Below are 21,889 nucleotides of genomic sequence, written 5' to 3' on the forward strand. Positions count from 1 at the left end.
ATATATATATATATATATATATATATATATATATATATATATATATATATATATATATATATATATATATATATATATATATATATATATACACACACACACACACCTCATTTGTTGTGGGTAATTAAGAGATAAGAAAGCAGTCAGCCTTATAAACTCAAACTTTAATGAAAAATACATAGTTGCAGGACTTCTAACAAAGAAAATAATTATTACAGAGAATTTTTAAAAATAATTTTTCATCATGTAGAAGTTTTAGACCTCTTTGACATGTAATTTAAATGATTTAGAAAAGCCCTACAATAATTCAATAGTAAGTAAATAACAATACATAATGACAACATACATATATAATAAGTCAATAATAATAATAATAATGAATTAATAGTAAATAATAATAATAAAATCAAATGTAAGTCAATAGTAATAAATAATAATAATATATCAATAATAAGTCAACAGTAAGTCAGAAAGTCAACAACAGATTTGCCCAAAATAAAAGGAATAAGAAGATAAAAAATAAAAAAAAACAATAGATTTACCCAACTGGTTCATGTGCGTGATCAATTTGGTGTAACCCAGAAGTATTGTGCCGGGTTTCAAGTGAAAAGTTTCCACAAATTAATTGCAGATAGAACGTGTTTACACATCATTTGACAAATTCGTTTGTATTTTTGTTAATCATTGAGTACCTCAGTCCTTCACACACTGTGGTTCATGTGTTTCTACCTTTGGTTTGGTGCTGAGTCTCAGTGTCACTGTCAAAGAACTAAAGCTATTTGATTTACAAATTTAAAATAGAAAATTATTACATTTTAGATAAATTGTATGAAAAATATTTATATAAAATTGGGATTTTTTTAATTTTTTACTGTTTTCAAGTAACTAGAACAAAACTTTGATTAATAAATCATAAATTCTTACTTTCAAAATTCAACAGAAAAGCTCTTATTCTGAAATATCTTCATATCCAACTTTATTGGCATCAGCTGGAGCTGCAGTGAAATGCCACTTCTACTAATGAAAAGAGGTGGAGCCTTCTTGAAGTGAAAGCGGCTGCTGAGCAGCACTGGAAGCACCGACCGGACGTCTGTGATGATGACCAGATGTTCACAGATCCCCTGATGGCAGTACATCGGGAAACCCACCTTCAGCTTCAGATCCTGGAGCAGCGTGTCCTCCATCTTGGCTTGTGTGAATGGTGGGAAGTTATGGGATTTGGCCCAATTTATAGTAGTTCTGCACCACAATAAATAGAAAGTTCACCAACAGAACTGCTTTAAATATGATGTACTTCTGCATTATGAAGTTTGTTTAAACATTTTTGGGAGCATTTCTACTAACAGACTTTATTGATTTTAATTCATTTTAAAATAAAGTAAAAAAAAGTTTGATTTTTTTCTTTATGTGTGACGACAACACATACATGCTGATGTCTTGGCACTCTGGGAATCTCATGTCATTGTAGAAAACTCCCTCAAAGAAAAAAAGGCGGACTTGAAATGATCCTGAAACAGAATATGTCAAAGTATTACCTTCAGGTTAAGCTTCTTTTCAAGTATCACAATCACCGCAGCAGTTTGGTGTAAAGTCAGATCCGAGTCACCTTGCAGAGGAAATCTGGAGCCATGTCTGGTGTCCTGCTGAAGTCGCCGCACACTTGCAAGTCGCTGATGCAGCAGATAGCGTCTCTGAGCTCGGTGAGGTTTTGGGTTCAATGTGGTTCATCAGCAGAGTCATCTGATGTAATTAAACTGTGGAAGATGGACTAATGGTTGAACTGCTTTTCAGTTCAATTCAATTCAATTCAATTTTATTTGTATAGCCCAAAATCACAACAACAGTCGTCTCGATGGGCTTCGAAGTAAAACATGAAATCAAAAGGATCACGAATACAAAGAGTTCAATAGAAAAATACTAAAATGAACTAACAAACTGACTAAGCTATACTGGCATCCCTGCCCTTAGACCCCCCTTCGCGGTAAGGAAAAACTCCCAAAAAAACGGATTCCGGAAAAAACGAAGAAACCTCAGGGGTGCCCACATTAAGGAGGGATCCTCCCCCAGGACGGACAGGCGATTTACCAGAACTCTTAGAGAAGAATTAACTTATCTAAATCTACAACTACGTATATAAAAGTCCAGCAGACGAGCTTCATCCAGCCGTGGTTGTGGGGACAGTCAAAGGCGCGAGTCGAGCCGGAGACAGGAACCACAGCCAGGTGTAGGAGCGGGAGCAGAGACGAGGTACTCAGTCAGGTACAGAGCAGAGACGAGCCAGAGATGAACCAGAGGCAGGATCCACAGCCAGGTGTAGGAGCAGGAGCAGAGACGAGGTAAACGGTCAGGAACTGGAGCACGGATGAAACAACTGGAGTCTGGAAGCACTCCCACTCCCCAGGAGGGGAGAGGAAAAGAGGGACAATACATGAATCGCACTGCACCAAACAGAGGCATGGAGAACTAAATGATAAATTATGATCAAGAATAGAGGAGAGGAAGGGTAGAAGTAAAAAAGGAAAGAGGACAGAACCCCAGTGCACCATAGCTTAAACTTCTAGCAGCCTTTTAAAAGAAATAGTTATTATTAAGTTTAATTTAAACAAACTAACATTAAGTTAAATAATCTCTGAATACTAACTAGTCTAACAATAAGCCTGTCCAAAGAGGAATGTTTTCAGTCTAACTTTGAATGTAGAAACTGAGTCGGCCTCTCTTACATGAGCTGGGAGTTTATTCCATAAGACAGGGGCGTGGTGGCTAAACGCTCTACCTCCAACCGTACTTTTACTAATTCTAGGAACCACAAGCAGTCCTGCATTTTGCGAGCGAAGTGTTCTCATTGGATGGTAAGGGACTATGAGGTCCTTAATATAGGACGGGGCCATTCCATGTAAGGCCTTATAGCAGGGGTCGGGAACCTATGGCTCGCGAGCCATATATGGCTCTTTTGATGGTCACATGTGGCTCGCAGACAAATCTTTAATTATGCTTTTTTTTATCATTAGTCCAGTCCTTCTCGGGCGCGATGCGATGCCAGAGGCGCGCAGTAGTAGCGGTGCTTGGAGAGAAAAATCTGCGCCAGCACCATCAGTTTACTATTATCTATAATTTCACAGAGTTTATACCAGCTGGAAACCTGTGAATTGCCGTGCCTAAAAGTGCGCGCTCCCGTCTCTGAGAAAGAGCGCGCAGTTGCGGGGACGGGATGTGTGAGGGAGAAAGCAGAGGGTGGGGCTGAGGTGTTGTGGGGACAGGCAGCAGGTGAATCGCGCAGGGATTGTAAAAACGTAAAACCCGCTGCCCGTCACTCACTGCAGTGTGTGAGTGTGTGTTTGTCTCCACGTCTGCATGTGAGCGTCTGCCTCACATCTAAAGAACAGTCAGACATAAGATCACGTTTAAAGTCTCAATGCCTGCATGAAGCAGAAACTCACCACGTATCAACCAGACTAGACCATCAGCAAAACTACCACGAGAAATACTCATCATTTATTAGCAATAGCATAACAATGTTATTAAAAATAATCCACAGACTTATTGTACTTTAAAAGTGTTGAAATTACATCAAATGCAGACATTCACTTGTATATTTAGTTTCAAACATATCGTTGCGGTCCGAGTTGGACTGGGTTGCTGTTGGGCCGCGTTATAAGTTCTGGAGTTCATGAAACGCATCAAGCAGAGATCTGATTGGCTCTCAGTTCTGTCGCTCAGCCTGTTGTTAGGTAGTTTGGACCAATGGGGTTCAGCTATGGGCCGAATAAGGAAATGGGAGGGCTGGAGCGGGAGCAGGGGAATATAAAGTTGGGAGAAGCGCTCTCGTCTGGTGTCGACAGGAGAGATTCAGGAGTTGCTGAATTAATTGTACGGCGTTTGTTGTGGTCTACAGTAACCAGAATAAAGAACCTTAAAAGAGGTTAAGTCTCCGTGCCTCAGTGTGGGAAAGGGACGCTACATTATTGTATGGCTCTTTTTAAATTACATTTAAAAATATGTGGCGTTTTATGGCTCTCTTGGCCAAAAAGGTTCCCGACCCCTGCCTTATAGGTTAACAGGAGGATCTTGAACTTGATTCTGGAATCAACTTGGAGCCAATGGAGCGAAACTAACACAGGAGTGATGTGATCTCTTCTGCTAGTTCCTGCTAACAATCTAGCTGCTGCGTTCTGAACAAGCTGGAGACTTCTTAAGGAACTCTTAGGACACGCTGCTAACAAGGAGTTACAGTAATCCAGCCTCGACGTAACAAATGCATGGATGAGTTTTTCAGCATCACTCTTAGAAAGTATATTTCTGATCTTAGCAATATTACGCAGGTGAAAAAAGGCAGTTCTACACGTCTGAGATATGTGAGCCTTAAATGATAAATCCTGGTCAAGTAAAACCCCAAGGTTTCTAACTGTGGAATTGGGGGCTATACTTATGCCATCCAGGGAGACTATCTGAGCAGACAGAGCATCTCTGAGGTTTTTAGGACCAAGTATAATGACCTCAGTTTTTTCTGGGTTCAAGAGGAGGTAATTAATTGTCATCCAGGTCTTGATGTCACTGATGCGGGCGTTCAGTTTCTCTATCTGGTCATTCTGGTCAGGCTTCATGGATAAATACAACTGCGTATCGTCGGCATAACAATGAAAATTAATGCTGTGTTTCCTGATTAGGTTTCCTAGGGGTAGCAATTCAGGAATCCAAACAAAATGTGTTTTTTCTTGTCAGACTGTAAGTCAGAGACGACTAAAATGTACCTTCTCAAAAACAGCAGGGTAGTAGACGTTGATGGTCAGAATGATTTCCCCTTCAGGAATCCGGTCACTCTCTGTTTTTGGTGTCCGGCCAACAATTAGACGCTCCTGGTTTCACACAGACAAAAGAGTCTTAGGTTACTCTTCTCAAATAACACACTTTGCACAAATGGGACTAACATTTTATTTAAACATGTCTTCACCCTAGAACAAGGCTGATCTGCTGATTCCAATTTCTGCAGGTTTTTAAAAAGGACTTGTATTCCACAAACACTCCAAGTCTCCTCATTGTAGCTTTGCTCACATCACTGCCATAAGATCAAGAGACGCTGACTGTACCTCTGCTTCTTCCTGCTGTAGTCGTAGTCTGATCACTGGCTGCAAATGCTGCGTTCTCAGCTTTATGGTGGTTTTTCTAATGCTAAATAGGTGTTTTCGTTCCAAATGTTTTTGTTGCTAGCGACGTATGACTTACCCTTGCATAGGTTGCCATCTGGCATTCTTTACCTATTCTCCCCCCTCAAAAAAAAACTACCAAATTGACCATATCACTGATAGAAAGTCTGACATTTGCTACACTGGAGGACGGTCCAGCAGTCTGCCTTCCTTCACAGCAGACACTGGCAGGATCTCAGGCTTGTGTAGAGGCAGATAAAAATGGGGGTTAAGATTGATTTCACATGCAAGTCAATCAACAACCGTACCCATATTTAAGGGAATCGGAGCACAGAGAAGGACAAAAGTGAATTTTCTCATCCCCTAACATCGAGTTAGCTTGAATGACTTTAAAGTAACTCACCAGCTCATCAGCATAGAGATCATGTCGGTTCTTGTTGACCTTTAGTGAAGCTTTGTGATCTTGCCTTGTTTTTCTTTGTCTGTTAGAGGAAAGAGAACAGATACTTCATCAAGCAGCATTGGAGCTTAAAACAGTAGAACTATTAGTGAGATGTTTTTACATCAGAGTTTTCAGTGTTGAGTCTGGAGGAACAACTTCTGTATCAGGCAGCTCATCTTCAGCATGGCAACGAAGGGAATCCAGGCTGGAAAAAAAAGATAAGTGTGACATCTGATTGGGATAAAGTCGTCAAAAGTAAGAGAATGAACTCAAGCTTATTATTAGCTTTTTGATAGAAGTCAAGCTACTTCCTGTTGGATTGTTGAGAAAATTCCAACGGAAGGCAAAGATTATAAAATTATTTAAAACGATTTGTAATTGTATTTTTTTATATTACTCACAATGTGTTACAAATAATTGTCTGTATTCATCCAAAAGTGAATGCACAAGTGTTTTTAAATGAATAACTTAAATATTTAGTTGCTTGATATGGAGTCAAATTATGTTAAAAATATGAATTTTAAGTTGAAAGGACATTTTTGTAATTCACTTCCTGTTTGTTAGCTTAAGCGCATCAACGCAACTCGCTTTCTTTAACTGCTGCAACTTGGTTTATTTTAAGAGTTACAAGTTTAATACTTATTTATATGAAAAAAAATATTTATTTACAAAAAAACACACTTAAAAAACGTTCCTAGGTAGCTGTGTCTACCTGCAGACAGATCTGAGCTCAGCCTCCTCACTGTCTGACTATCCCCATCGCTTCTGCAAAGTTAGCTTCAAATGTGTCTTTGTCTTCTTGTTGGTATGAATAATCCTTGGGCCTCAGTCTTGTCATCCATTCGTCTCGCACAGAACCGATGAGAAACGGATTGGTGTTAACGCCAATGTATTCATATTCAGGGATGTTTGTGTCTGGAAACGTCGACTGCTCGGACGCCGCCATGTTTCTAAACAAGAGGACGGAAAAAAACGTAGAAGAAGAGGACTCTTCCGGGCGATAGGCATTATGGGTAATGTAGGAAAATTACTCATTTATTTCTCAAAACTATTTGAGTAAAACGAATCCTTTCAGGTTCTGAAAATATGTGTTGTTCATATTGTCATTAACTTCCACACAGCTCCCATGAAAATTAGCAACATTTAAAAGTGTGATGCCTCTCAATGAATTTAAGCCACATTACTCAAATTCTTTCTTTTACTTTTTCTTTGTGGATTTTCCTGTCTTTAATGCCCGTAGGCTGTGTAAGAAAGAGCCTGACAGCCATATCATAGATAGATAGATATCCTGGTATTCCTTTGTGGGAGACTGATAAAATAATCATTTAGTGTTAACAATCGTGCACATGAGAAAGCACAGCAAAACAGTTATTAAAACAAGCTTACTTTTTAGAAACTATGATGAAGGTTTTTGTAATAATAATAGGAACATGATTTACTTTTACATTCCAGATCCACAGAACGGTTTTGAGTTAAAAAAGGGTATGTACAGTACTCCAAACTTTACTGCCATCTACTGGTGAAAAAAAGCTTTACATGTTTGGAAATTTCAGTTAACAGTGGGCCCAATTCTTGAACCTTAAGAATTTATTATTTTTTGGAAAGTAATACTTTCTTTACTCTTTCTTAATTGAATTTATCCACAAAAAAAAAACAACTCAAAAATGTGTATTAGGTTGACACTAATTAACTGAAAATTGTAATCCAACCCAAATTGGATTGAGTTTTGATTACAATTATTGTTCCACCTACTAGCTATATTTAAAGTAATGTACCAAATGTTTTAGCTATATTCAATAACATTGAGTGTTATTGAACATTTTTAATGTCAAAGTGAAGACCCATTTAAATGAAAATCGTGGTTTTACTGTTGTCAACATGTTCTTGTAGTGTTTTTCTCCTTATGGAGGACAAATAATGTACATCTTTGATTTCCTCATCTGAGCTGGCATCAGGCTAAAACGGTACGGCTGGATAGCTCCTATATTGCCCGTAATATACTTGTTGCACCGGTAATATTAAGTTGTGGTTGTGAGGGGCTGTAAGCTATTTTTATTTTAGTTATCAAACACCTCTGTTCTTTAAGAAATGAGAATGGCAAAAAAAGACTTCCTGTGTACTTTAAAAGCAAACATTTCCACATAGCTTTTAAACCGTTTTTATTTTGATCAATCATCTCCTATAACAAAAATACATTTTTTAATAATTACATGTTGGAGCATCATTGCAATGATCATTTTCAGCTAACCACTGTAAACCAAATTTTCTTGGAGTTGGTATTTTTTATTTATTTAATTTTCTCATTTAATATTTCAGGTTTTTATTTTTATTAACAATTTCATTTTTTACAATGGCTTTGAATACATTCCAGACATTGATCTTGTCTTGGTTTGGAAAGAAAAAAAATCTCTATCGTTTTTCTCTTGAAGTCTCCCAACAATTTATTTTATTTTATTTTCCCGTAGATGTATTTACTTTGCAGAGTTTCATAACCTTATAGTCTGCTGTAATAGAGAAATCCTAATCAAAAATCGTTTTTGGAAATGAGGAAGACTGTGAAAGCAGGTCTATTTATGAGGCTGCAGCTAGATAAAATACTAATATTGTTAATGATTGTATGTTGTGTGTGCAACTCTCTTCTATTGGCAGATTAATTGTGAAGCTTTGACTCTGTGAAAACGGTGGCTCTTTCAGTTCTTTTCTATCATGGAACTTCTCAATGTGGATTAGCATGAAATGCTAGAGCCCACCTCAAGCACTCAAACATTCAGAATCTTATCTGGAAGAATCCGATGGCCCTGTACTGCAAAACAGACACCATCCATTTTACATTTAGTTGGATTCCTGTATGCAGAAATGCAGCATGTTGAGTGTTGTTTTGCAGATGACATGATGGTTTTCTTCCTCTTTTTCTCTGGGGCCCTGTCTGGGTGTTCTTTTGAACACTTTTCTCAAGATTAGAAGAGGAGTTTTATTCAAAGGAACCCCATGGCTGGATTTGATTATTGCTGCAATAAAATGGGAAACCCAAAAAGGATTCTGAATAAAGAAAACTTTTGGGGAAAAAATGTTGGAGCTCTTACATCCTTTCATTCTGTAAACAGGTTGAGTAGTTGGTGTAGAGGGACCTCTCGTGGCACAAAGAGGTATTGCAAATAAAGGCTTCCTGAAGGTGTGCTGCCTTTGGGGTTAAAAAACCCTCAATTCATAGATAATAAACTTGTGTTAGATAAGAAATCTCTGTGTATAAGTTGGTGGTGGGGATTGGCTGAAGTTGTATGTTTTGACAAACATGTCTTGACTTCACCCAAAGGTTTCACTTTTACTAAAGAGTGGAGAGCTTCAAGGTGCTAAGCCTCCCTCAAAAAAGCTCTGCAAGTGTGAAGGTTCAACAGGAACATGTAGTGTTGACTTCTCATCAGTCGCCGCAGAATTTCAAAGCCTTGAAGGAAAAGAGAACCAACAAACCTTGCAGCCTGGTGATATTTTAAATTGAAAAGCCTGATTATAGATCAACCAGAAACTGGTGGCAATCCCACTTCATCTATGCTGGTTAACAACATAATGTTTGTATGTAGTCTTTTTTTCTTTCTTTATTTCATCAGTGTAAGGATAGAGATGTAGTTTATATTGACACTGCAGTCTTCTTCATGTCATTGCCAGCTGTATACACATACTTGAAAGACAAAAAAATACATGATCTCTTTGACAAAGGGAAACTTTGAGGAGCACCAAAAAAAGAAATCCTCCCAAAAACTGTAAAAATACATACATTCAAAAAACATATTATCAAGTGTTTTATTATTTATGTCACAGAAAGAACAGTTATTTTCAGGAAAACCAAAACGTATGTGTAGCAGTTCCTTGCATGGATAGACTGCATTCATTATTTTAAAATGGATTTCTTTGTATTTTGGGAAAATTGGATATTTAATAAACTGAGATCTTTACTTGCTTATTTCCTCTCTTGTGTAACGCCGTGATATAGAAAGATTTTTGTAAGATGTTGGAAACAATTATCTAACAAACAAAGATCGTATAAATGAGCTTCGAAGTTTTGAATTAAGCGGTCGACCATCGAACAGCAGAGATAAAAGCAGAACTTGAACATTTTGAACCAAACTGGAGGACATTTTAATCAAAGTCTGAAGGATTGCTTTGATCACGTTGTTCTATTGTTTTCTATCATTTATTTTAAAGTTACTGGAAAGAGTTTCCAATGAGATAATGTTTCCATTATCATTCATAATATGTAGTATTGACCAAATACCGTTATCAATCCAGTTTTTGTAAAATTTTGATTTGTTCCTACATTAATTATACCGACACTTCCATGTGGGAGTGTTATGTGGACTAAAGTTATGTTTGTATATGAGTTTGCCGTACAGTAACACCTGCTGATGAGAAGTAGAAAGTTTAATAGGAAGTTTTTTCACATTTTAGATGGAACTCAGTGGCCCCTAGATGAGAGAAAATGTTTGAAGGAATATGAAAACAAATATTTCTTCCATTTTGCAGAAAAGACCTAAGCCAATTTATGTTAATCATACCATCCAAACTTTCAAAGTCTATGGCTTTAAATCCACCTTCACTGTAATCCTGAATTATAGTTCCTTTTTTTGTAATAATTTTTATTTTTTCCAGATTAAGTTGAACTTGGCCTGGTTTATTGCTTTCTTTGCAGATTTAGGAATTGGGAGTGAATATGCTGGATAAATGAATCTGGATAAACATTCTAATTTAGTGAGAAACACTCTGCCCAAAAAAGAAATGTGACCACATGTTTAAATTGACATTACATTCCTCTAAAGTTTTCCATAAGTTCATTTCCTCCATTATTTGACTATCTTTGGTAATATGAACACCAAGATATTTCACAACAGTCCTAACAGCTGTGTTATGAAGAACTGACTGATCAGAATAGTGAACTGGCAACAATTCATATTTGCTGAGATTTAGTTTTAAACCAGATGCTTTAGAGAAGAAATCCACAGTCTGAATGATCTCTGGTATTTGATGACTGTCTTTCTTGAATGTGGCCGTGTCGTCTGCCAGCTGAGTGATGGCTAACTGTTCTCCCGGGACATTGAGTTTACAGAAACCAGAGCTTTTTTATAAGTATTGATAACATTTTCAACCGTGTCAAAGGCTTTAAAGAAATTTAAAAATAAAATGAAGCCATCATCTTCAATTTATTGATATAGTCAATCAAATCAAGAACTATTATTGTGAATTGAACGTCCTTTTAAAAACCCTGATTGTGTGTCTGAGATGATCTGATTCAGTCCTGTTTTTAATCTAGATGCATAAATGTTGGTTAGAATTTTATAATCACTGTTGAGGAGGGATATTGATCTCAAATGATCAATTAGTCTGGCGTCTTTCCCAGGTTTAGGAATCAGGGTACTGACACCCTGCTTCATGGTAAAAGGATGTTCAACTCAACTTATGACCAACAAAAACTGCTCTTTCAAGTGTTCCCAAAAATGTCTGTAAAAGTTCATGATAAGCCCATCAGATCCTGGAGATTTATCTACAGCTAAACTTCTCATGGCTTTTTCTGCTTCTTCCATAGTGATTTCTGCTTCACACACTTGTTTAAAATTTTCATCCACTTTAGGAGCCAAACCCTTGATGTGGTTGAAGAAGCGATCAGCATCCTGAAATGAATAAGAAGAAGAGTACAACCCACTGTAAAACTGGAAAATTTCTCTCTTCATGTTTTCCATATTTGTACTTTCTCTGCCATTAATTAGCAATCTGATAACAGCATTTCTCTCTTGTCCCCTTTTTTCCAGTCTACAAAAGTAAGCTGAACTTTTCTCTCCCTCTTCAACCCATTTAGCTCTAGATCTAATAAAAGCACCTTTGGCTTTAGAGATGTTCATATTATCCAGAGAGGTTTGCAGGAATGCAACTCTCTGTTTCTCACCTTCACTCAATAGAGATTTACAACAAATAGAGTTCATATCTCTGATCATTTCCATTTCTTTTTGTTTACCATCTCTGCTCAATCTTTTGCTATTAGTTTTTGAAATCTGTCTTGCTTTGAATTTGAAAAATTCCCATTTCTCCCTCTGAGTGGTGAACTGTCAGTCGTTAGTTATCCTTTGGATTTCATTTATAATCGCCTGAGAATAAAATTCGTCCTCTAATAGACTAGCGTTGAACTTCCAGTAACCTTTGCTTTTAGGATTATTGCGAGATTGAATAATGAGCTTGATCATAGAATGGTCTGTTAATGGTGCAGCTGAAGTTTTAGCTATTGATGTAAAATTCTGTTGATTTTCATGTCAACCAAAAATCCAACCTAGATTTAGCAGATCCGTCTGGTTTAAACCAGGGGAACGCTTGAACATCAGGATTATCACGGCGCCAGACATCAGAAACATTGAAATCTCTACATAAATGAAGAAGAGGAGGATTATAATGATGGTTTTGAAATGCTGAAGGAAATCTGTCAAGGTATTCATCTTCCACCATATTGAAATCACCTCCAATGATGAGATTACTGTTAGGATATCTTTGGTTAAGTTCCTTAACAGAGCTTGTAAAGTCTGAAAACGTGATTTTGTTTTTGCTGCAGTTATATACACTTCCCAGAATAACAAATTTATCATCTTTCTGCCGTTAGAATGATAGCCTGTTAATATAGATTGTGTGTGTGTGTGTATATTTATGCATGTATGTATGTATACACATTTGGGTGTAATTAGTTCGGTACGGCTGTTTAACAAATCTGATATGAACTACTATTTATGAACTATTATTTTATTGTTATTTATTGTCTGTGTTTTGCTGTCGGACGCCTGAATTTCTCCCTTGGGAGATTAATAAAGTTTTTTTCTATCTATTTTTGTTTTATTTTTCAGTACAAAAAAGGCAGTAAAAAATTACTTGCAAAATGCATTTATTGGTTTTATATAAAAATAAATAAAACTGACTTATTCAGGTGATCTGCTTCATAAAATAAGAAAACCTATTAGCTGCCAGAAACCAAAAACTTAACACTGGCCTGAAAAAAAATTAATGTGGCATTTGCTATCTTTGTGTAACAATGTCGACACGCAGCATTCGACTTATCCAATTCTCTTTTCCCTTCATTGATGATGACAACAAATCCAAAGAGCGTAAGGAGATGGGGGGCTGGGGGGAACCTCATGTCTGCCTTAGGTATGCTGATTCTGTGGACATACGCACTGTCACCTCCGTCACCTAACAGCAGTTGAACATGAACTGAAATGACCTTTCTGACCGTGGAAGGCGGATCTTCCTTCAGGTTTCACTTCCCTGTTCGAACCCTCAGTTTTTTACCGTTCGAACGGGGAAGAGGGTAAAATTTCAAATAATTTAGTTGAAAATTATTACTGAAAACCAACTTAACTTTTATTACATCTTTTAGAAAAAAACAGCTGCAACTTCCAGTTTTTTCTGCCACAATTATCACAAAAATGCAAGTGAGATTGTGGAGGGACAGTACATCAATACAGACCATAGAGTTTCTCCTTTTTTAATTTTTGGATGCTGGTGTGTCAAGGGATTTTTGTCAAGGATAAAGTGTGCCTTGGCTCAAAAAAGGATGAAAAACACTGAGCTAGAGGAGAAACGCCCACTTGGGAAGCCTGGCTGAAGGTGGTGGAGCAATGTTCCCATGCATGCACTGCAGCAGTAACTCCAAGATGACGGTGCTCTCCTCCCATGAGGAGCCACGTGGTCTCCTCTGGCAATATAACTCATTGTGTTTGGGTGTAGCCTTTATTCTCCTTTTCATTCACACACCCTTGTCACCTTACGTCATGAACCTGTCATCCAAACACCAATGCGGAAGTAAAGAGTGTCACATACCCCCCTCCTCCAGATGAAACGTCCCGTTCCGACATAAAACAATGAAGAGGAAGGAAAGTAGTCTAAGTAGTCCTGCAAAAACAGGCCCACACCATAATTCCTCCTCCACCAAAATTTCTCACTGGGATTTGTTGCACAGGTGGAGTCCTATGACAGTTCCACTCTGGAATACACAGAGCTCCTGAGAGCGGCCCATTCTTTCACAGATGTTTGTAAAAAAAGTCTGCATGCCAAAGTGTTTGATTTTATGCACCTGTGGCTGGACAAAGTGATTAATAACTGATTCTGATCATTTGGATGGCTGAGCCAATACTTTGGTAATATAGTGTAGGCACTAATGGAAAAAGAGGATAAGCCTAAAACAAATGTCCTTTAACATTTAGGATCCATTTATTTAACACTGAAGTTTTCCATCAAACACCTGTGGTTTTCTGCTGCTGAGGAGTCTTCCAGGAACTTCTCCTGCTCCATCTCTTCCTTCTTTTCTGCAGGACTCATCTCACCGTTGGTCATCTTGTCAGTAGAGTCTGAAACAATCACCACTTCAGTCTTGATGAAATGTCATTTCACAATTCTAACTACCACAGAAAGAAAAGCATGTGATAACACATGCAGCACTCCAGACTTCCATTCAATTGAAGGATTTTACACCAATTAGCTAAACTTTGAACCCAAAAACAAAGACCTTTGACTAAACTATGGACCTGTGTTGGAAAAACTGAATTCCAGCAAGGATGTGGCTGGAAATCTTTGAACCGCCTCTGCCGGCAAACTACAGAGACCTTCTGATCTCCCCTGGAAGAGGACAGGAAACTGCATGAGGCGCTTTAAGGTTTCTGGTCTTTGGCTGGTTTAGATGTGACTTACTGCTCATTATTGATTTGTCACTAAAGAACATGCTTTTTTCTAGAAAAACATTTGTATCCAATATCCAAAATAAACTTCTAAAAAACCATTTGTTTGATGAAATGTCACAATTTTTTTACTTTGGTTTTCTGCATTGTTTTGTTAATTATAAAACTTATATTTTTCTCTAATTGAGAAATGTTCCTGTCCTACTGTTATAATCAGACAGCAACAACAAAGAAGAAAGTGAGATTCAGATTGATGTTTCTAAACTCACAGAAGTATCTGAATGTAACAAAAAGAAAACAGTAAATCTATATATTGTACCTGCAGCGTTTTCTTTGACTTGCTCAGCTTTCTTTGCTTCCTCGTATTGCCGCTGTTCAGCTAAAGACTTGTTGAGCTCTTGGCTGAGCACACAGTCCCCTTCTCCAACCAGGAACATGCTCTTGAACTTGTTATACAGCATGGTGGCTTTGTCCATTATGTCTTGGCTAGCTTTGAATCGGCGGATCTAAAACACAAATCCTGTTTTTTGTCAGCAGTGGGATGAGATTTAAAACATTTTCTTTAGAGGTTTACCTTTTTGAGTGTGGAAATGAGATCACTGTGTTTCTGAAGATGCTGAGTCGTGACCTGAAGAGAGCTGATCTCATCTAAAGCATCCAAGCATTTCTTTACATCCTGGTAGGGGGAAAGGCAGGAACCAACATCAGACCAATGAAAGTGCATTTCAGGTCAACATAAAGAAAAGGAAATGTGGTTAAGCTGTAAGGAAACAGCACAAGATGCTTTCCTTCATTCCAGGGTAACACTCTGGTTTGAAAAGATCAAAGGAGTTTTAGCATGTGATATAGATTCAACAGATTACCGGGTTGTCTATTTTCAGGGATATTTTGATCTGCGTGTGGAGCCTCTGGAGCTTCATGTCAGTAGACATCTCTGAGTAGAGGAAAGAAACCAGACAAATTACTTAGAAAAACCAAATTTACTGACTTCAGACGACAGACGCTTAGGTTCTGAACTGAAATGCCAAAAAGATTAAACTCCTGCACACCTTTTTTCTTGACCCCTGCCTCAGTTTTCTTTGCGCCGTCTTTGTTTGGTCTGAAAATCAAAAAGAATCTCTCATAATCTAGAGTTTATAGGTGGAAGTGCAAAAGATAAGACACTAGTTGTCTCATTATTGGAGAAAATGTATGTTTCATTTCTCATTTCTGCTTTTTCAATAACTGTCACCTCTGCAGCCTCATCCAAGTCTTTGAATTGTATGAAATAGCCATTTGTGACCTTTATGTAATCCTAGTTCTAGCACCGATACAGACTCAGAATGCAGAATTCACATTCTAGTTTTACAAACAACTGATTTTTACTCTTACCTAAAAGGAAAAAAACTATAAAAAATAGAGCAAATCACAATATTAAATCAAATTTGATTGAATTAGAACGCTATTCAACTAAAGACCTGGTTGCTTTTGCATCAAGCAGTTTAGTAACTAAGTCCAAGTGGAACTATCAATAACTGTCATAAAGAAATGAATTATCAGTCATTGTGAACTAACTACTTCTGCTTGAACTACAAAGTAAAAACACGGGGGCTTTTAGATTTCACTGAATATTCTTCACATAGTTACTCTTTCCCTTCATCAGCTTTCTGCCGACGCACGTCTTTGTCCATTTCGGAGTTTTGTTGTTTTTTATTATTACCTTTGTTTTCCTAAGATAAAAATAAAATGGATGGCAGGAGAATATTAACTGAGAATGTCTTCATGTGATGAGCATAAGTCATCGTGTGTGTGATCATGCTGAGTTGCCTCATCATCGTCAGAGCCAGACGAGCCGTCGTCTTTGGTCTGCCTCTTCTTCTTGGCTTCCGGCTCTTTGCATTCCAACTCCTTGCCTTTACTACCTTCCCTCTTCTTCCTCCTTTCTTCTTCACGGTGGGTCTTGTCCTCCGATGCCCTCTTCCTCTTTTTCTCTGGTTCTGCTGTTTCCCTAAGAAAAGATGCAAAGCTTTACTGACCAATAGAAGGACAGCAGTTGTACACTTGTATTTGTCTGCATCATTTGAACATTAGATATGGAAGTATGTTGGAAATGCAGCACTTCTTTTTTGGGAGGTACTGACATTTCACTTCCTGATCCGTGATGGTCTTGTTGCTGAAGCAAATGCAACTTCTCACTTTAAAATGGACCTCATTTTGATGACCTCATCACCGCATTGATGCGGTTATCGTCACAGCCCTAGATCTAACATAACTTTTTTAAGCAAAAAATGACAAATGTTTCTATTCAAAAAAATGACAAATGTTTCTATTTGTACATAAACTCAATTAAAAAGGTGTTCAAATCAGAAATATACATTTCTAATTATTACTGAAACATCCACATGCAAATTTGTTTTTTAAAAATGAGACAAAAATGTGTTTTTTTGAGTAAATAATAGGAATTCATTGATTTGAAAAACCTAGTTTTTCTATTTTTTTCAAATGTGTAATAATTACTGGTGATGGTTTTCTCATGCGTTTATTAATTAGATTAGATTAGATTGGTCAGTCTATTGCTGCTCAGATTCAGAACAATGTTGGGAGTTCTCCTTCACAGTCCCACAGCAGTTTTCAAACAGCTCCAAGTCATCCTGAGCTGAACCTGTCTGGTGTCAAACTTGTAATGCAGTCTGACGTTAAGGAACCACCAATATACAGAGGTGATGGGAGTGACAAATGCTCAGTTTATGAGTGGGTTCAGATGGTAGAGCTTTTTCTGTCTAAGAAAGAATTTCCAGTTCAACAACAGAAAACTGAAGTTTTAACTAAGTTGTTGGGAAAAGCTAGAGATGTAGTGACAGTGACTTTACGTAATCTTCCATTGACTGACGACTCTCAAACACCTGCTGTTATATTCGACTTATTAAAGCAGCACTTTGGTGAGCTAGCCTACTCTGCTATGCCCATGGCTGACTTTTATGACACCAAGCCACTCCCCACCGAAAGTGTGATGGACTACTGGATCAGGCTGAACAAGAAAATCTATCATTTTTTGACTTAAATAAACTGTTGATTTCTTTAAATGAGCCAATAATATCATAAAAGAGAACAAAAATTGTAGGTCAATCTTTTCTTTGAATTATTATTTCATTATTTTCTATTTTGTTTTTGTTTTGTTTTTAGATTTCCTCTTTTTTAATGCACATTTGATTGAAAAATAACATCACCGACTCATCTGTTCACACACAACAAGCAGGAGTAGTCAAACTTACCATTTTAGTTAGGACCGTAAACTTGGCGGAGGCGGCGCCTCTCCTCCTCGTTCCGCGCCAATGGTAGCAGCCTCCCCAGAATAAACTGACGACAGAATAAAAAACAATATTTGACTTCACAAGGAAAAACTTCAGACAATCTGCGTGTATAAAATTGTTTAAATAAGAAAATGACGTGAAATTTTAAACGTTGGGCCTACACAAAGCATTTCTACATAGGTCAGTGTAATAGACGGGAAAAGTTTAATGAGGAAAACTCTAAAAAGGCTAAAATGTGTCTTTTTTTCATGTGAAATCAATTTTAAAAGAGTATTTGTAACTATAAATTGTGCTGTTTTGAAAAAAAATCGTGGAGAAATGAGGTGTGTCGTATGTGAGAAAGATGTGTTTTAGAGCAAACACTTTCAACTCACCTGATTGTCGCTGGCGATTCTGCGGTCCCGCCTCGCGCGATTCACATCGGCGTGCCAGACCAGGGGCCTTGGCCCACGGCTGTGGGCAGGTTGGGGGTTCCTTGGGTGGGGTGGGGGTGGGGGGTTATCTTCCTGGGGGGGTGGGGGATTTTGATTTTCCATTTCTTTCTGTTATTCTGCAAAAATACATTAAACGGTTAACGTTGAAGTACCTACAAGCTGAGTGGTTAGCTTACATTTTATTGTACAATGGGCAAAGAAAAAAAACACTGAAAGCATATTTATCTAACAAACAATGTATCTAACTATAGTTTGTTTCCACACACAACAAATTGTAATATCAAGACAAATGTCTCACCTTGACGGGGTTCTCTTCTGTGATTTGCGTCCGTTAGTTTGAAAAGAAAACAAATATATTGTTAGCATTGTCGTACAGCAGTTTTCAAACAGCTCCAAGTCATCCTGAGCTGAACCTGTCTGGTGTCAAACTTGTAATGCAGTCTGACGTCAAGGAACCACCAATATACAGAGGTGATGGGAGTGACAAATGCTCAGTTTATGAGTGGGTTCAGATGGTAGAGCTTTTTCTGTCTAAGAAAGAATTTCCAGTTCAACAACAGAAAACTGAAGTTTTAACTAAGTTGTTGGGAAAAGCTAGAGATGTAGTGACAGTGACTTTACGTAATCTTCCATTGACTGACGACTCTCAAACACCTGCTGTTATATTCGACTTATTAAAGCAGCACTTTGGTGAGCTAGCCTACTCTGCTATGCCCATGGCTGACTTTTATGACACCAAGCCACTCCCCACCGAAAGTGTGATGGACTACTGGATCAGGCTGAACAAGAAAATCTATCATTTTTTGACTTAAATAAACTGTTGATTTCTTTAAATGAGCCAATAATATCATAAAAGAGAACAAAAATTGTAGGTCAATCTTTTCTTTGAATTATTATTTCATTATTTTCTATTTTGTTTTTGTTTTGTTTTTAGATTTCCTCTTTTTTAATGCACATTTGATTGAAAAATAACATCACCGACTCATCTGTTCACACACAACAAGCAGGAGTAGTCAAACTTACCATTTTAGTTAGGACCGTAAACTTGGCGGAGGCGGCGCCTCTCCTCCTCGTTCCGCGCCAATGGTAGCAGCCTCCCCAGAATAAACTGACGACAGAATAAAAAACAATATTTGACTTCACAAGGAAAAACTTCAGACAATCTGCGTGTATAAAATTGTTTAAATAAGAAAATGACGTGAAATTTTAAACGTTGGGCCTACACAAAGCATTTCTACATAGGTCAGTGTAATAGACGGGAAAAGTTTAATGAGGAAAACTCTAAAAAGGCTAAAATGTGTCTGTTTTCATTTGAAATCAATTTTAAAAGAGTATTTGTAACTATAAATTGTGCTTCTTTGAAAAAAAATCGTGGAGAAATGAGGTGTGTCGTATGTGAGAAAGATGACATGTTTTTGAGCAAACACTTTCAACTCACCTGATTGTCGCTGGCGATTCTGCGGTCCCGCCTCGCGCGATTCACATCGGCGTGCCAGACCAGGGGCCTGGGCCCACGGCTGTGGGCAGGTTGGGGGTTCCTTGGGTGGGGTGGGGGTGGGGGGTTATCTTCCTGGGGGGGTGGGGGTGGTGGTGGTGGGGGATTTTGATTTTCCATTTCTTTCTGTTATTCTGCAAAAATACATTTAACGGTTAACGTTGAAGTACCTACAAGCTGAGTGGTTAGCTTACATTTTATTGTACAATGGGCAAAGAAAAAAAACACTGAAAACTCACCTGATTTTCCCCAAGCGACTCTGCGGGCTTCCTTCGCTCTGGCATTTGCTGTATGCCAGACCAGGGGCCTGGGCCCACGGCTGGGGGTTCCTTGGGTGGGGTGGGGGTGGGGGGTTATCTTCCTGGGTGTGGGGTTGGGGTGGGGAGTTATCTTCCTGGGGGGGTGGGGGAGGTGGTGGGGGTTTTTGATTTTCCATTTCTTTCTGTTATTCTGCAAAAATACATTAAACGGTTAACGTTGAAGTACCTACAAGCTGAGTGGTTAGCTTACATTTTATTGTACAATGGGCAAAGAAAAAAAACACTGAAAACTCACCTGATTTTCCCAAGCGACTCTGCGGGCTTCCTTCGCTCTGGCATTCGCTGTATGCCAGACCAGGGGCCTGGGCCCACGGCTGGGGGTTCCTTGGGTGGGGTGGGGGTGGGGGGTTATCTTCCTGGGGGTGGGGGTGGGGGGGTTATCTTCCTGGGGGGGTGGGGGTGGTGGTGGGGGATTTTGATTTTCCGTTTCTTTCTGTTATTCTGCAAAAATACATTAAACGGTTAACGTTGAAGTACTTACAAGCTGAGTGGTTAGCTTACATTTTATTGTACAATGGGCAAAGAAAAAAAACACTGAAAACTCACCTGATTTTCCCAAGCGACTCTGCGGGCTTCCTTCGCTCTGGCATTCGCTGTATGCCAGACCAGGGGCCTGGGCCCACGGCTGGGGGCAGGTTGGGGGTTCCTTGGAGGGGGTGGGGGTTATCTTCCTGGGGGGGTGGGGGAGGTGGTGGGGGATTTTGATTTTCCATTTCTTTCTGTTATTCTGCAAAAATACATTAAACGGTTAACGTTGAAGTACCTACAAGCTGAGTGGTTAGCTTACATTTTATTGTACAATGGGCAAAGAAAAAAAACACTGAAAGCATATTTATCTAACAAACAATGTATCTAACTATAGTTTGTTTCCACACACAACAAATTGTAATATCAAGACAAATGTCTCACCTTGACGGGGTTCTCTTCTGTGATTTGCGTCCGTTAGTTTGAAAAGAAAACAAATATATTGTTAGCATTGTCGTACAGCAGTTTTCAAACAGCTCCAAGTCATCCTGAGCTGAACCTGTCTGGTGTCAAACTTGTAATGCAGTCTGACGTCAAGGAACCACCAATATACAGAGGTGATGGGAGTGACAAATGCTCAGTTTATGAGTGGGTTCAGATGGTAGAGCTTTTTCTGTCTAAGAAAGAATTTCCAGTTCAACAACAGAAAACTGAAGTTTTAACTAAGTTGTTGGGAAAAGCTAGAGATGTAGTGACAGTGACTTTACGTAATCTTCCATTGACTGACGACTCTCAAACACCTGCTGTTATATTCGACTTATTAAAGCAGCACTTTGGTGAGCTAGCCTACTCTGCTATGCCCATGGCTGACTTTTATGACACCAAGCCACTCCCCACCGAAAGTGTGATGGACTACTGGATCAGGCTGAACAAGAAAATCTATCATTTTTTGACTTAAATAAACTGTTGATTTCTTTAAATGAGCCAATAATATCATAAAAGAGAACAAAAATTGTAGGTCAATCTTTTCTTTGAATTATTATTTCATTATTTTCTATTTTGTTTTTGTTTTGTTTTTAGATTTCCTCTTTTTTAATGCACATTTGATTGAAAAATAACATCACCGACTCATCTGTTCACACACAACAAGCAGGAGTAGTCAAACTTACCATTTTAGTTAGGACCGTAAACTTGGCGGAGGCGGCGCCTCTCCTCCTCGTTCCGCGCCAATGGTAGCAGCCTCCCCAGAATAAACTGACGACAGAATAAAAAACAATATTTGACTTCACAAGGAAAAACTTCAGACAATCTGCGTGTATAAAATTGTTTAAATAAGAAAATGACGTGAAATTTTAAACGTTGGGCCTACACAAAGCATTTCTTCATAGGTCAGTGTAATAGACGGGAAAAGTTTAATGAGGAAAACTCTAAAAAGGCTAAAATGTGTCTGTTTTCATTTGAAATCAATTTTAAAAGAGTATTTGTAACTATAAATTGTGCTTCTTTGAAAAAAAATCGTGGAGAAATGAGGTGTGTCGTATGTGAGAAAGATGACATGTTTTTGAGCAAACACTTTCAACTCACCTGATTGTCGCTGGCGATT

General features: G+C 38.3%; 1 protein-coding gene and 1 long non-coding RNA gene across 3 annotated transcripts; both read right to left on the reverse strand.

Moving 5' to 3' along the window:
- Window positions 1–143: 143 nt before the first annotated feature.
- LOC144990296 (uncharacterized) lies at window positions 144–6,560 on the reverse strand. 2 transcript variants are annotated; one of them, XR_013654296.1, is made up of 7 exons: window positions 6,296–6,560; window positions 5,705–5,788; window positions 5,545–5,623; window positions 4,749–4,853; window positions 1,607–1,754; window positions 1,427–1,508; window positions 144–1,239 (listed from the first exon to the last, which is right to left on the reverse strand). It is a non-coding gene; the product is annotated as an uncharacterized LOC144990296 (long non-coding RNA). The 2 variants fall into 2 exon arrangements; XR_013654295.1 differs by having other exon boundaries at window positions 1,607–4,853.
- Window positions 6,561–9,379: 2,819 nt separating this feature from the next.
- On the reverse strand, window positions 9,380–16,457 carry LOC144990295 (uncharacterized). The gene is made up of 9 exons (XM_078943458.1): window positions 16,403–16,457; window positions 16,089–16,269; window positions 15,909–15,991; window positions 15,332–15,381; window positions 15,146–15,216; window positions 14,857–14,958; window positions 14,602–14,788; window positions 13,850–13,955; window positions 9,380–11,243 (listed from the first exon to the last, which is right to left on the reverse strand). Coding segments are annotated over exons 1-9 (894 nt in total). The 5' UTR covers window positions 16,405–16,457; the 3' UTR covers window positions 9,380–11,131.
- Window positions 16,458–21,889: the final 5,432 nt, after the last annotated feature.

Source organism: Oryzias latipes (assembly GCF_053564925.1).
Source record: "Oryzias latipes strain Hd-rR chromosome 1 unlocalized genomic scaffold, Olatipes_Hd-rR_3.1 chr1_Y".
Classification (NCBI taxonomy): domain Eukaryota; kingdom Metazoa; phylum Chordata; class Actinopteri; order Beloniformes; family Adrianichthyidae; genus Oryzias; species Oryzias latipes.

Coding starts and splice junctions, on each gene's coding strand:
- LOC144990295 (XM_078943458.1), bottom strand. Junction 15,992..16,088: donor CTGGCTCTGACGATGATGAG/GCAACTCAGCAT, acceptor TTTTTATCTTAG/GAAAACAAAGGTAATAATAA. Junction 15,217..15,331: donor GGCAGGGGTCAAGAAAAAAG/GTGTGCAGGAGT, acceptor TCCTCTACTCAG/AGATGTCTACTGACATGAAG.